This window comes from Vulpes lagopus, chromosome 6, assembly GCF_018345385.1.
Source record: "Vulpes lagopus strain Blue_001 chromosome 6, ASM1834538v1, whole genome shotgun sequence".
Classification (NCBI taxonomy): domain Eukaryota; kingdom Metazoa; phylum Chordata; class Mammalia; order Carnivora; family Canidae; genus Vulpes; species Vulpes lagopus.
The window spans coordinates 56,275,544-56,292,131 of NC_054829.1; the positions used below are offsets into that span (position 1 = coordinate 56,275,544).

Sequence of the window (16,588 nt, forward strand, 5' to 3'; positions counted from 1 at the left end):
AGGAAAAAGAACCATCTGACAAAGAAAAGTTAATACTTACCCAATTATCGTGTGCTTTTTTCTCATGGGAAATAATCTGAAAAAGAAATCCATTAAAATACTACTGATTTTCTTAAGTAAAAAATTTCACATCTACCAATATAACTTAGTACACAACTCATAAACTCAAAAATAACTCAAGCATCTCTGAAAAGTGAGTAACATTTTTAAAGCAAATTTTCATATACACATGATCTACTCTAGTATATTCTTAAAAACTCAATGAATTTTTTTCTAGTAAATTTCTGTTTTATGCAATAATCAACTACAATGAGTTACCAACTAAGAGATAATTAGCCTGAGTGAATATGAGACCCCAATGTGGATATGTTTATTTATTTATTCAATCTACATTCCTAAAGAAGCAGGAGACATGGTAATTTTAAACAAAGTCTCTTATTTCAGAACTTTGGCTCCCTATAAATGTCCCACAGACACGTGCAAAAACTCAAGAGAGGTGTACAACTATCAAGTAACTATACTCCTGCATCAAAATAGAGATACCAATTCAAACAAACGATAATTGTTTTAATTTACACACAACACACACACACACACACACACACACACACACACACACACACACATATACCTGCCCTTGATAAGAATGAATGGTTCTCTCCAATTCTTCTTCAAGATCTTTGGCTCGCTTTCTATAAGGAATAATCATTCAATGATTAACATATACTAAGAAATGAAAGAATACACTATGTCTACTGAAAATATTAATTAAAGCATCTAGAGTGCTTTATGTAAAAAATAACTCTAGAACTCCACACATTTAACCACCTTTAAGAGGTTCTAAAGGAGTATACTTTTATCTGATATAATTTAACATTAACTGTACTTTAAGAGTACTACTACTCTGATTTACCTAAACCAAAGGTCATGCAAGGATTTATATGGTATACTGGTTTATTTTTATTTTTAAAAGCATGAACTTGGGAGATTTATTCAGATGTCTGTAACCATAAAAGAATTCTAGGAAATTAACCATTTGTGTAAAATAAAATGATACTTACTACCTTTACACGACTGGTAGGATAATTTCTTCTTTTGGATAAAACCCAAGCTTAGTCTTTCTAATATAAAATGAAATATCACAACTATTTGAGATATTGCTAAATCCTGCCCCTTATTTTCTCAATATTTTCTATTATTTCCATGGAAGTAATAAGTGAACTAAGGAAACAACTAGATAAACACTTCTTCAGATCTTTGACTGTGGCTCACTCTTCTTTTTGAGGCCTACTTCTCGAATTCCTTAATATTATATACATTCTTTCCCAATTGAACCAGAGAGGAAAGACCTTGAAATTAATGGCGATTCAAAAATTTCTTCTCATTAACATAAAACAGGATTTCCCATGTTCAAATACAACTAATGTGAGAGATTTAAAATCATACACACTGAAAGGAAAACATTTTTTCCTTTTTATATTTTCTGTATAATTGCATAAGAGCAAGATATCCAAATGAAAAATAATAAAAAAATATGTTGGGTTTATTTTTTTTTTTTGGTTGCTTTATTATTTTTTTCTGGTATTAGGTTTTTGGATACCCTCCCAAACCTCAAAAAGAAATACATTTAATACCTATAGGTCTCCAACTCTTCAGCTGCATGACTGATCTTCTCGTCTGCTTTGGATAGTTTCTCTTCTTTCTCTAATCGGTAATTTTCCTCTACTGTTAATTTCCTTAAAACAAAAAGTTTGTTGTTGTTTTTTCAGTATCATAAGATAATCAATCACATCCTTTTAATTATATCACTAGTGGTTCCCATGAAACAATTTGCATAATACCACTAAAAACATCACATGCAAGAAAAAAAGTATATGCATAAATATTTATGGTAAGGAACTTAAAATTATAAACTGAAATTATAAACCACCTTGTCTAATATAGTACCACTATATTAGAAAAGTTTTAAGAGTTTTCTTTTAATTATTTAAATTCAGTTTGCCAACATACAGTATAAACACCCAGTGCTCATCCCATCAAGTACTGTAAGAGTTTTCTGTAAGACATTATCATAAAAATAAGACCAAAGGTAAATATTAGTAAAAACTATCCTACTATGTTTTATTTATCAAGACTTCTTAAGTAAAGCAGCATTACATCTATTAGACAAGAAGGCACCAACTAACGAACTGTATTTCAATAATTTTTAAATTGGTTAAGTCATTAACATAGTAAACAGGCTTCCAGGACGGTTCACACACATATACAAAACAAAAAACAAAACAAACAAAAATAAAAACAACTTATAAAGAACCCAAAGTAGGGGATCCCTGTGTGGCTCAGTGGTTTAGTGCCTGCCTTCAGCCCAGGGTGTGATCCTGGAGAACCGGGATCAAGTCCCACATCAGGCTTCCTGCATGGAGCCTGCTTCTCCCTCTGCTTGTGTCTCTGCCTCTCTCTCTCTCTCTCTCTCTCTCTCTCTCTGTGATGAATAAATAAATAAAATCTTTAGGGGATCCCTGGGTGGCGCAGCGGTTTAGCGCCTGCCTTTGGCCTAGGGCGCGATCCTGGAGACCCGGGATCGAATCCCACGTCGGGCTCCCAGTGCATGGAGCCTGCTTCTCCCTCTGCCTGTGTCTCTGCCTTTCTCTCTCTCTCTCTCTCTCTCTCTGTGACTATCATAAATTTAAAAAAATAATAATAATAATAAATAAAAACCTTAAAAAAAAGAATCTTTAAAAAAAAAAAAGAACCCAAAGTAAATAAAAGCAGTAGTAGTAGTAGTCCTACTTACTACTTCTAGTTCTTTTAATAATAATAGCTAATTTAGTGAGCCATTAGTATGAATCAGAAATTGTTCTTAAGATTTTTACATGTATTATAACCCTATTTAATTATCACAACAGCTCTACAAAAAGAAAAAGGAAGCACAGAGAAACTAAGTAAGTGAAGCTAGGCATAGAGCTAGCAAGTAGTGACTCCATTATACCATATTACCCATGTTGTTTCACATGATACCATCAGTAACAAAACTGGTCCTTCAAGAAATACTTATTAAACACCACATGGAAACACATTTGGAGTCCTAAATGTGATTCAGTCTCTCCTTCTTCATGAACTTTGGGGAGGAACATGACAAACTATTGAAGAAATTCTACAGGGCAGGATTAAATGTTTTAAATTCCACAAACTACATTACCAATTGCTAAGAAAGGATTTGCCAGGTCAATCATTTCATAGGTGTTAGAAGAAAATAAGTCATCTCTTCAGAAAAAGCATGAAAATATAATGGGCTTGGATATGGAAGGAGGTGTATTTTTACAGAATCTAGATTAAAAATGACCAGAAATTCTTTGACATCTCTGTTGCTGAAATTAAAGTCTATGAACCTTTCCCTTGAATTTGGCCAGGCTCGTTAATGATGGAAATTGCACTATAAAGGTAGTCTGATGATTTAACTAAAAAACAATCACATCTCATGTCACACATTTAAAACAACATATTGAGGCATCTGGGTGGTTCACTCAGTTACGTATCAATTATGGCTCAGGTCATGATCTCAGGGTTGTGAGACTGAGCCCTATACTGTGCTCCACCCTGGGCATGGAACCTGCTTAAGATTCTCTCCCTCTCCCTTTATACCCCCATAAACACACTCACGCTTGCTCACACTCTCTCTCTCTAAAAATAAGTAAAATAAAAATCTTAAAAAAAAAAAGATTCTTTTTCCCTTTCTGTCCCTCCCCCTCTCCAAAAAGAATGAAAATAATTTTTTTAATAATAAAGCAATATATCAAGCTTCTATGTTATGCTATTTCACTTCTCTCCAATATTAAATCTGGAAAAGTGCTAGTAATATATAATACATTAATCCTGAAAAATATCAAAATTACTGAATCTAAATTTTATTTTCAGCCCAGGTCATGATTTCAGGGTCCTGGGATCCAGGCCCACACTGGGGCTCAGCAGAGAGCCTGCTTCTCCCTCTCCCTCTGCTGCCCATCCTTCTTGTGCTCTTTCTCTCTCTCTCTCTCTCTGTCAAAATAAATAAAATCTTACAAAGAAAAAAAATTTTAAACATTCCTCATCAAAATTCTATAATCAACCAATCTGTCAAGTTCAAAAAGATACACTCAAAAGTATTCCTTTTACCTAAAATAATTCTTCATGTCCAATTTTTACTCACAATATCTCTCATCCTAAGTTAAAATGAAGGGTCATCCATTCCTAAAATTACTAATGGAAAACCATAAGGTATCCATTCTGTAGCTCTTCCATTTAATCAAGTTTACTTCTCTTTCATATCCTGAGCAGTGGCCCAAAGACTGATTATGAACAGCAAGTTTTAAATTTTTGAATAGACTCCAAAGAATGATTGCAGTATACAGCTTGCAATGACAGAGCTTAACAAATCCACCAGCAACCCGAAGGCAATGTAATGTTGGTATTTTCTATCAGTTTCCAAATACATAAAACAGCATCTCATTCCCAACAGTTATGTTCTAAAAGTCACCACAAATCCTAATTAGCAAATACTGAACCACTGCTCTCAAGGAAATAGAGTTAGGTTTCTGCATGCTGTGGTCACAGTATTTTCATCCACCAATCAATACATAACCCTGTTTTATGTGTTTTGGTTTAAAGACACCTTATTTAACATATATTGTTGGTTTATTAATAATGAACTCACAGCCAACAGCATCATAACTCATGTCTGAACAAAGCTTATCTGACACGTACACTTTCTCTATAAGACACTCCACAGCCTTCTTGCACTTAAGAACACTACACACTATTTCAGCACAATAGCTGGGGACCATCTTAAACAGCTAAATCACCAAAAAAAGCCCAAAATCGTGGCACCACATATACTGCAAAAAGGATGCTTGTTTACAAAATGAGAAATGAAATAAGAAGGCAGGCCAGGGGACGCCTGGGTGGCTCAGCGGTTGAGTGTCTGCCTTTGGGCCAGGGTGTGATCCCAGGGTCCTGGGATCGGGTCCCACATTGGGCTCCCTGCATGGAGCCTGCTTCTCCCTCTGCCTGGGTCTCTGCCTCTCTCTCTCTCTCTCTCTCTCTCATGAGTAAATAAAATATTAAAAAAAAAAAAAAGGCAGAACAGGAACACACACATTGGGCAATTCACATTTTTTCCCATTCTGTGCCTAAGATAACCACTACAGCTCTGTAAGTACTGGTTTGGGGTTAAAAGTTAAGTTTCCACAAGTAGGTGAATTTGTAAATACAGAATCTATGAATGATGAATATCAATTGTAATAACTTTCATTAAAGGGGCTTGAAATTACATTAATTAAGTTATATTTTATTTCCTTTTATGATGAAAAGTATGTCCTATACTGGTATTTTAATATCTAGAGTCTCCAGATAGGTATCTTAACAGCCTTCTGTGTATCTGTGCATTTAGGCATCAATATACACATGCACAGAATCTTTCACTCTATTATATAAAGGTACTAAACATATTTATTTATAGATTCTACAAATATTTACTGAATAAGTACCATGTGCCAGACATAGCATTAGGCACCAGAAATATAGAAGAAAAGAGAACAAAGTAATTCAGGGAGTTTACATTAAATGTTGAGAAGATTAAAAAAAAAAAAAAAAGACAATCATTCATCAGAAGACTATAAGGGCTATAAGAAAAATAAAGCAAGATAAGGGAAGAGGGAATTGCAGGTAATATATTAGTTAGAGTAACCAGGGAAGGATTCTTTGAAGCAACATCTGAACATAGACTCAAATGAAATGAAGGATTTAACCTTATACAGGGAACTACAAATCCAAGGCAGAAAGAGCAAATGTAGAAGGCCCTGAGGTACAGATGTGCTTAGTATGCTAAAAATCTCATCAAGAATGCCAGTGCACTGGAGGATAATAAAGGAAAAAGAAAAATAAGCTAAAATTAAAAGCATAATCAGGGAAAACAAAAAAGAGGCAGTTGAAGGTCAGATCTTACAGAGTCTTTAGGTCATATAAGAGCTTTGGATTAAATTCTAAGTACTATATGAAGGCACTTGAGTTTGCAGACAAGACAAAGACAAGACCCAAAATTTAGGTTTTAGAAGGATCACACCACTGGAACCAACTGTGCAGGAAGTTGAATGGAAAGAGACTACACATGAATGAGACTACTGCAATAAACCAGACACAAACTGATGATGGTTTGTTTGTTTAGATGCAAGTCACTGTAGGGGAAGTAGTGAAAAATGGTCAGATTCAGAAAAAAAAAAAGTGTTTCAAGATTAAATAACTTCCTTAAAAATGAACTGAAGAAATATTACCCAATCCTAAATTGAGCACTTTGCATATAGCATATGCTGAATATGCACTATTTTTAAGCTATTTTACTTGCCATACAGTGAAGTTAACAATATAATTTTTATTACCTGTGAAGTGTCATTTCATTTTCTTGATACAATTCAGTCATTACTTTAAGTTTCTGCTGAAGCTTTTGAGTCTCGCTTTCAAATTGTGTATTTTCTGACTGCAAAGATGCTTGTTCAGTCTGGAGATTTTTAATACATTCTATAGAAAATTTTTAAAAATCACAATTAAAGGAGTAAACATTTTGAGATGAACATTAAATATAAAATTACTAAAAATAATAAATTATTAATAAATTAAATTATTTCTGACAACAGAAAATTTATGATTTTTTTCACCTAAATGCTTTTTAGTATTTTAAAGAACTAGAAAAATTGTTATAATTTTTTTTATTACCTCAAGATTTCCCAAACCTTCAATATTCTAATTCCAGCATCTAATTTTCAGTTAGGAAGACAAAAAACAATAAAATTCTCAAGGTTATGGAGATAAGAGTTCTGAAGAGAAATATTCTAGCTTAACATTTCCTGTGAAACTGCTTCCACATGATGAACAATGTCTATTTTTATCTAGTAAAAAATTAACAGTTAATACTTAACTTCTAGCCAGCCCTTTTTTTTTTAAATTTTATTTATTTATTCATGAGAGACACAGAGGGTCAGAGACGTGGGCAGCGGGAGAAAATTGGGCAGAACTCAATCCCAGAAGCCCAGGATCATGCCCTGATCTAAAGGCAGACACTCAACCACTGAGCCACCCAGGTGTCCCTAGCCAGCCCTCCTTTTAAGCAAAATTTAGATAATGTTATAAATCAGGCCAGAAATTTGGATCTTCTGATAAGAAACGCTACATAATCTTCCTAGCTTAATCCAGACCAAGACTGTAGAGAAAAACACCAGTTTTAGCTGATTTCAAATGCTAACACACCAAAAATAATTATCTATAAAACAAAAATTAACGATTCTAAGTAATTATGAGTACTAGATAATTAGTGCATCAATTGTTTTTAAAAACCTCATTTCCCTCCAACATCATAACTCCACCTCTGAACTCCTCTAAGATTGAAGTGCCATCTCTCAAAACATGGGTATGAATCATCACCACAGATCTTTTTTTTTCTTATTTATTTATTAATGAGAGATACAGAGAGAGAGAGAGAGGGAGGCAGAGACACAGGCAGAGGGAGAAGCAGGCTCCATGCAGGAAGCCCGACGCGGGACTCGATCCGGCGTCTCCAGAATCAGGCCCTGGGCTGAAGGTGGTGCTAAACCGCTGAGCCAGTGGGGCTGCCCCACCACAGATCTTTTAAGTAATCTCCACACCCAATGTGGGGTTTGCACTCAAGACCCTGAGATTAAGAGCCACATGATCTACCTGACTAAGCCAGGCAGATGCCCCCATTACAAATCTATTACAAAGCAAAACTTACTTTGTGTAAAGAAGGCAGTTTCAAACTCACAAAGTCATACTAACAAGCATTAAAATTTTATTAATTATATGTAATTGCAGGGATCCCTGGGTGGCGCAGTGGTTTGGCGCCTGCCTTTGGCCCAGGGCGCGATCCTGGAGACCCGGGATCGAATCCCACGTCAGGCTCCGGGTGCATGGAGCCTGCTTCTCCCTCTGCCTGTGTCTCTGCCTCTCTCTCTCTCTCTCTCTCTCTCTCTGTGCGACTATCATAAATAAATAAATAAATAAATAAATAAATAAATAATAATAATTATATGTAATTGCATACTAATTATTCTAAAGGTATATAATTAATTAATCATATATATCAAGAGGAAAGTTTAAAGGAAATATGCTGGGCAGCCCCGGTGGCGCAGCGGTTTAGCGCCACCTGCAGCCCAGGGCATGATCCTGGAGACCCTGGATGGAGTCCCACGTCAGGCTCTCTGCATGGAGCCTGCTTCTCCCTCTGCCTGTGTCTCTGCTACTCTCTCTATCTCTCTGCATCCCTATGAATAAATAAATAAAATCTTTAAAAAAAATAAATAAAAAATAAAGGAAATATGCTAACATTAAATAATTTCAATGTGCATACCTGTCTTTCCACAGAAAATTTTAAATCTAAATCAGAAGTAATCTGTTGACCAAGGCATTAAGCCATTGCCAAGAACAGTCATTTAGGACATTAACATTGGATATCATCTCTGGCAAAACTGAATTATAGGGATGATCTTTTAAAAGTTAACAGTTTTAATTTGCTACCTTTTAACATCTAAAACTGTATCACACATATAACACTGAAATTAAAAGGTAAGTATGGTTTTACATGTTGTTTTAAAACTGCATTATTTTTATTTCATATGAACATGGAGGAAACTGATAATCCCGCTTTACAAGCAACAACAAAAACCTCAGTGCTAATTTTTCACAAATCAGAAACAAAAATAACAGTTAAAAAATCAAATTGGATCTTTACGTAGGTGATTCAATTAACAGGACCATTCTATATAAAGAGATGTAGATAACCTACCTGTAAGCTCCTCCTTTGTCTTATCTACTTCAGATAAATGAATGTAAATTTGGTTTCTTTCTCCTTCTAGGGTTTTTAAAGAAGCATTTAACTTCAGAGAATGGAAAAAGGAAAAAAAGCAACATTAATCAGTTATACCAAAAAAAGGAAAAACAAAAAATTCTCAATATACCATCCCAACCTTTTTAAGTTCTTTTATCACTTTGATGAAATTATCATCTAGAATGCATTAACCAACAATGCAGCTTCCATCTTGAAAAGTTAACATTCCTCAGTTGTTGTAAATGTCAGAACAGAGACAGAGAAGATCAATGATTGATCCTTAAAAAGTAGCTATTTTCATTCTATTTACTTTCAACACAGAAGTTTTAATTAAAGCAACCTTCAAACTACATTACCAAGACTTCATATAGTTCTGTAAGGATCAAGATACCACTACTACAATGGAAAAGATATAAACAGGAAGAAAATAAACCTAGCATTCACTTCTCAAATTAGGATAAGGGGTAATGATCAGGTAATGAGACCAGAGGAAGAACGCTCAAAGACAAAAATATGAGAGAAAATAAACTAGTTTTAAAATATTCCTTATCCAAAAACAAAAGTGCATTATCTTAAATTTTTTATTATAAATTTTAAAACTTAACAACATGAATTTCCAAAGTTATTATAAAAAAATCAACTAATAAATTCTGATCACTTCTGAAAATTCAGATCACTTCTATGGTGGTAACTATAAAATGGACTTTTAAAATAATTCCTAAGGACATACAGGTTTAATCCAAGTCCTGTTTCTTTCTCTATATTCTTTATATTTATATAGTAATGCAAACCTTAGCAGCATGAACCAGTTTCTTCAAAGCTCCTTTTGGTTGATTATCTATAGTTTAAAAAAAAACAAACACAATAAATTGAGAAAACAGTGCCACATCACAACAGACATCCAAATGATTTTAGTAGTTCACACAACTAGAGCCTTATCCCTTTTCCTGCTACAATAAAGAATTTGATATGAGGCAGGATGGCTTGGACATGCTCCCAAAAAGCTAAACAATAAAGCATTGGAAGAACCATAATTAGGTTCTTCACGACTCACTCCAAGAACAAATTTATAACAAGAATTTGGTATTCACCTAAATATAGTCCAGTGTCAACTATTGGATTTTTCAGCATACAAAATATAAGTGGAATTATACTACAAATTAAAATAACATGAAAAATTTTTTTTTATTTTTTTTTAATTTTTTTTTAGAAACCAAGCATGTATTTTCTCATTACAAAAGGAATTGCTTCTTGCAAGATAAAGCAAAAGTGAAAAAGTACAAACAGAACAAATGTGTTCACTTTAGGAATACAGTTTTCTTCCAATGCATTAATACTATCACCAAAGAAATTTTTTAAAAAAAATCATACCTTCTGCTCCTTAATAAATTTGTTAATTAGGCAGGGAGTAGAGGGAGAAAAAAGAGGACAAAAAGTCAGAAGAGTTACCACCGTGGGAAACTAGTAAAAGATACACAAAACATGTCTGTACTCTTTTTGGAATTTCCAATGAATCTGTAATTATGTCAACAAAAAATTATTTTTTCAAGTCACAGGAACTGGTTTGAAAACACAGTGAGAAGCTATAGTGAACCTAACTCTTGCTTGAATTTCCAGACTGCAACCAGCAGTGGTAATAAGTAATAACAATTTGGAATGGCCAAGACTAAAGTACTGAGTCATCCAACTAAAACAAACAAAAAACAGTATCCTAAGGTATTCATCTATATAACACTCATTGTGTAAACTACCCACTCATCCATCTGATTAGTTGACATGACAGGGAAAAACATGCATTGAAATGATTATGATGCAATATGAAAACTGCTGTAACAAAGATGTCCAATATATAAAAAGAACATGGAACAAAGAAGCTGTTTGTCTGAGGAGTAGGGAGAAAAATTTACTGAAAAGGCAGTATTACAATTGAAGCTTAACAATAAGGGATGGCAAGAGAGAGACACAGATTATTAGAGACAGATAAAATGTGCCAAAGCAAAATTGTATAAACATGGTGCACACAAAAAACAAATAATCCGATCAAGAAATAGGCAGAAGACACGAACAGACATTTCTCCAAAGAAGACCTACAAATGTCCGACACACGAAAAAAAGCTCGACATTACTGGGCGTCAGGGAAACACAAATCAAAACCACAAGAAGATACCACATCACACCAGTCAAAATGCCTAAAATTCACAAGTCATCTGTCGTTACAGATGTTGGAGAGGATGCAGAGAACGGGGAACCCTCTTATGCTGCTGGTGGGAATGCAAGCTAATGGAGCCACTCTGGAAAACAGAGGTTCCACAAAAAGTTGAAAATCGAGCTACTCTATGACCTAGGAATTGCACTACTAGGCAGTTATCCCAAAGATACAAATGTACTGATCCAAAGGGGCATCTGCACCCCAATGTTTACAGCAACAATGTCCATAAGAGCCAAACTATGGAAAGAGCCCAGATCTCCATCAACAGAAGAATGGATAAAGAAGACATATGTGTGTGTGTATACACACACACACACACACACACACACACACACACACAATGGAATACTAGTTAGCCATCAAAAAGAATGAAATCTTGCTATTTGCAATGACATGGATAGAACAGAGGGTATTATACTAAGCAAAATAAGTCAATTAGAGGAAGACAACTATCATATGATCTCACTCATATGTGGAATTTAAGAAATAAAACAGAGGATCATAGGGGAAGAGAAGGAAAAATAAAACAGGATGAAATGAGAGAGAGACAAATCTTAAGAGACTCTTAATCATAGGAAACAAACTGAGGGTTGCTGGAGGGCCAGGGGGTAGGGTAATTGGGTGATGGACATTAATGAAGGCATGTGATATAAGGAGCACTAGGATTATAGAAGACTGATAAATCACTAATACCTCTGAAATAATAATACATTATATGTTAATCAATTGCATTTAAATTTTAAAAAGAAAACGTGAAAAAAAAAGAACATGGTGCATATAGGAACTAAAAAAAAAATACAAAAGCTATTCATCATTTTTAGCAAAAGAGGATGAATCATGACTTAATACCCTACTGCATACCATTTTCTGATTCACTCATTTCCAATTCCAAGTTATCATCATTTGTTAGGTCTTCTCCCAGCACAGCAGCCCAATCTTTCATCTTTATCAAGCGTTCAGTCAGAGACTTGACATTTAATAGAAAAGGGAAAAAAGAGAGAGAGGTAATGCCTTTTGCTGATTTACAACTTCTGAATGTGTAGTTACAGTTTAAAAATCAATCAACATAGATAACAACTTTGACTGAGCTTGAGATTACCATCTCATTCTTGTTCTGTTTAGGAAGAATCCCAAGTTCTTTAGTAGAGTAAGTTTAGGGGAAAAAAATAAAACAATATCCCAAATTACAAATACAACTCCTAAAGCTGGAATCTTCAAAACATATTTAGTAACAATGTAAAGAACATAAATATATAGGTTTCAAGATGGCAACCTCCACTTACCTACATAATTACAGAATGTTAGTTTTACATCTTATTACTTGATATTTACACCAGAGTATCAAATTGCAGCTTGAAAGGATAAGATTTAAAAGAGCAGGCAAGTAAAGGGGGAAGAAAGGGGCAAACCAGGAGGAAGAAAAAGTGAACAAATTCTAACAATAATACCAATTATTATATTCCTATCAGAGTCAAGTTTCAATTAAGACTTATTTTCTGAAAAGTATTCATCTCCGTGAAAGTACATACAACAGCTAATCTGGGTATTACAGATATCCAGCTGATACATATAACTTCATCTGACCAATTCCTAAAATTCTTGCTAATTTATCAATAGATAAAGATGGCAGTCTAAAGACAAAGATAAAATCTGCTATTCTTTTTCTTTCTTCATTAAATACCTAGGCTAAAATACAGAGCAAAAGAGAAAAAAGACACATAAAATATTGATATATATACAAAATATATACTAATACATAGCATTAATATTAGTAATATTAATAAATATTAATATCAAGTGTTAATGTTAATTATTCATATTTATACTTACATATTATATATACTTGTATATTTATATGATTAATATTAATTATATAGCATTGATACTGATATTAATAAATGGTAGTAGTCTTAATATCAGTATTAATGATATTAATATTAATATGATATAATTAATATAACACAATATAAGTTATATGATATATAATTAATATATATTATTATACAATATATGTGACAAATCTTTAAATCTTTAAGGAGCATTTAGGAGCAAGAATGACAATCCTGGTACAAATTAAAATGAATGCCAAAAAAGTACACATGCTCAAGTTTGACCAAATAAATTATAAAAATAAAAGCTGCTAAAGACAAAAATTGTCAAATATCAGAATTAGTACAAAATTCTAGCAGACTCAGTCACTAAAATCAGCAGAGCCACTTACCTTGATCTGATTTTCTTTATCATACAGAACTTGTTCTGCATATACTTTGGAGTCTTCAAATGTTATTTTCTGTTTATTAAGTTGATTCACTTGTTCTTTCCATTCTTCAGCTTCTTGTAAAAGCTAAAAATCAAACCCCACCAAAAAAAGCAAATCATTCTTTTTCATACTTACATGTAGTTGAATTTATTTATCTATTTAGATGTATCATTAATAGATATTATACAACACAATGTATTGCTGGGAAGGAAGTAGGGAGGGATGTAAGGAGGGAAGAAGGGAAGGTCTTACTTACCATCCCTTAAGTCCTATATAACATGCCACACCTTACTTGTACTAAAAAAAATTTTTTTAATCATGTGCTGTTTTATAGTTAAGATAACTGAACTTCCTTGGAATATTCTACATAAGCAATCTTTTACTATATATACTTTTATAGGAAAGATTTTTTGGACATGAACAAAAGGTAAATTTTGTTTATAAAAACACAGGCTTGACTACATAACTTAAAAGCTTCACAAATCAAAAAATAACACAAAATCTAAAAACAAATAACTAGAAAGGAACTCTTACATACAACAAAAGATTAATAACTTTAACATGCAAAAAGCTCTTACAAGTAAATAAGAAAAACAGGGGGAAAAAAAGAATGAGCAAGCAAGTCACAAAGAAATGGCCCATAGAAATATGAAAGAAAAGTCCAAATTTATTAAATCTTGAAAATTCAGTTCTGTCAAATAGTAATTACTGGATTTCTCTGTAAAACTAAGGCTTCATTAGCATATTTCCTAGCACAAGAAAACTAAATTTTTTTCTATGAATGTATAGGAGAACTAAGAGGACACCAACAGATTAAAACCAAATGAAGACTGAAGAAAAAAATTTGAATTTGGGGATTAGGGGATTAGTGAGTTACTAAATTGCACTCCCAGGGATGCCTAGGTGGCTCAGTGGTTGAGCATCTGCCTTGGCTCAGGGCATGAACCCAGGGTCCTGGGATCCAGTCCCACACTGGGCTTCCCACAGGGAGCCTGCTTCTCCCTCTGCCTATGTCTCTGCTTCTCTATGTCTCTCATGAATAAATAAAATCTTTAAAATAAAAAAAAAAAAAGAAATTGGATACCCAGCATGCAGTCATAAGAAGTATTAGAACATGGCATTAGTGAATATAGAATATTTTATTTCAAGAACCTTAGTGATTCAAAAGGAGTTAGATGAAAACAAGTATAAAGAGTAAGAAAATCTAGGGATAGCCGGGTGGCACAGTTGGTTAAGCGTCTGCCTTCGGCTCAGGTCATGATCTCAGGGCCATGGGATGGAGCCACAATGGGGGGATGGGGGGTGGAGTCCCTGCTCAGCGGGGAGCCTGCTTCTCCCTCTCCCTCTGCCTCTGTCATTTCCCCCAACTTATGCTCTTTGGCTCTCTCTCTCTCTCTGTCAAATAAATAAATAAAATCTTTTAAAATTTTTTAAAAATTAAAAAAAAATTTTAAAAACTAAAAAACTGTAAATAATGTAATCAATGAAAAATTTTCCCATGGAAAAATTTTAACTGTATTAGCATTGTGGGCCAGGAAATATATTTAGATGTGTGAGGAGAGTGTCTATATATATGAAGAAGGAAGAGGGTAAAAGCTAAATCCTCATTTGATCTACCACCAGAAATAGTTCTAGCTTTAGGCCCCAGACCCAGAGCTCTGTTCTCATTCATTTGGGGAATATAAATAATAGTGAAAGGGAATATAAGGGAGGGAGAAGAAATGTGTGGGAAATATCAGAAAGGGAGACAGAACATAAAGACCCCTAACTCTGGGAAACGAACTAGGGGTGGTGGAAGGAGAGGAGGGCAGGGGGTGGGGGTGAATGGGTGACAGGCACTGAGAGGGGCACTTGACGGGATGAGCACTGGGTGTTATTCTGTATGTTGGTAAATTGAACACCAATAAAAAATAAATTTATAAATAAATAAATAAATAAATAAATAAATAAATAAATAAAATTTGACCAATAAAAAATAAATTTATAAATAAATAAATAAATAAATAAATAAATAAATAAATAAATAAATAAAATTTGCCCTGGGTTACTTTCACTACTGGAGGAAAAAGATGCCAGGAGTATACACTTTTATACTCTATACAAAAGAGACACAGCACATTGCCCTACTCTCCTGCTTTCCAGAAAGAATCTAATCTTGCTCCTAGCATGGGTCAGTCATGAGTGTGTCTAGAACATTTATAATTATATATTTACAGTTTAAAAGTCCCTATAGGGGTGCCTGGGAGGCTCAGTCCATTAAGCTTCTGCCTTCGGCTCAAGTTGTGGTCCCAGGGTCCTAGCTGGAGCCCCAAGTCAGGCTCCCTGCTCAGCAGGGAGTCTGCTTCTGCCTCTCCCTCTGCCTCTCCACCCTCCCTACTCATGCTTACTTTCTCTCAAATAAATTTTTAAAATCTTTTTTTAATTAATTAAATTTGATTTAATTTAATAAAAGTCCTCTCTCTAGAGTACAAACCTGTTTCCGGCTTTCCTGAAGTTGGGAATTTTCATTCAAAGCATCTTTTATAGCTATCTTAAGTCGTTCTTCATTCATTTGAAATATTTTGAAAGTCATTTTGGCCTAAGTAAAACAACATATCAAGCTTATAAGAATTAATACAACAGCTTTTTACAAATAGTCCCTAAAACATGGAATTAAAGACAAAAATATGCCAATATGAATAGAAAAGGCAGTGTGGGGTAGCAGAAAAAAGACTAGTCTAGCATCAGGGTCCAGTCATAAATCTGCCACAACTTGTCATGTGGCCTTGGACCAAGGATTTAACCACTTCTAATCTTTTATGTACTGTGTAGCAAAATTTGTGAACTTTTTATTATCAGGCCTCTCTAGAATTTAAATTAGATGAGAGCTTTCCAGTCTATTTTGTCTACTAATGTTAAGTGCCAAGCACCTTCTACAGCGACCATTATACACCAAGAGTTCAATAAATATCTGTCCAATAAAAAAATGAACTTTCCTGAAGTACCTTCTACAAAAGAACTATATTTAAAACCCCAATACCTCAAATTGTAATACTATACCTTCTTCTTTAATCATAAAACAGTAAAATTAAAATGATTTTCCAACGCAACAGACCTAAACTAATTCAACTTACTTCAGCTACTTGTGATTTAAGAGATTTTGATTCATCTTCTAGGGACTGTATCCTTTTTGAAATATCCACCATCTGAAAAGACAGCATCAATCAATAAAGAAGTATTTCTTTACTAAATTTTCCCAGTTCCTAAGATG

The 16,588-nt window shown here is 33.9% G+C and overlaps 1 protein-coding gene across 15 annotated transcripts in view; it reads right to left on the reverse strand.

Moving 5' to 3' along the window:
* MIA2 (MIA SH3 domain ER export factor 2) overlaps nucleotides 1-16,588 on the reverse strand; it is a 90,881-nt gene that overhangs the window by 27,549 nt on the left and 46,744 nt on the right. For 14 of the 15 annotated variants that reach the window (XM_041758357.1, XM_041758355.1, XM_041758356.1 and 11 more), the window contains 11 exons: nucleotides 16,452-16,523; nucleotides 15,812-15,916; nucleotides 13,300-13,422; nucleotides 11,940-12,045; nucleotides 10,241-10,249; nucleotides 9,661-9,707; nucleotides 8,828-8,918; nucleotides 6,411-6,549; nucleotides 1,635-1,736; nucleotides 632-692; nucleotides 41-76 (listed from right to left, as the gene is read on the reverse strand). In XM_041758357.1, coding sequence (XP_041614291.1) covers nucleotides 41-76; nucleotides 632-692; nucleotides 1,635-1,736; nucleotides 6,411-6,549; nucleotides 8,828-8,918; nucleotides 9,661-9,707; nucleotides 10,241-10,249; nucleotides 11,940-12,045; nucleotides 13,300-13,422; nucleotides 15,812-15,916; nucleotides 16,452-16,523 — 891 coding nt within the window. The remainder of the gene's footprint in view (nucleotides 1-40; nucleotides 77-631; nucleotides 693-1,634; nucleotides 1,737-6,410; nucleotides 6,550-8,827; nucleotides 8,919-9,660; nucleotides 9,708-10,240; nucleotides 10,250-11,939; nucleotides 12,046-13,299; nucleotides 13,423-15,811; nucleotides 15,917-16,451; nucleotides 16,524-16,588) is intronic. The other variant, XM_041758354.1, reaches the window with a different exon arrangement.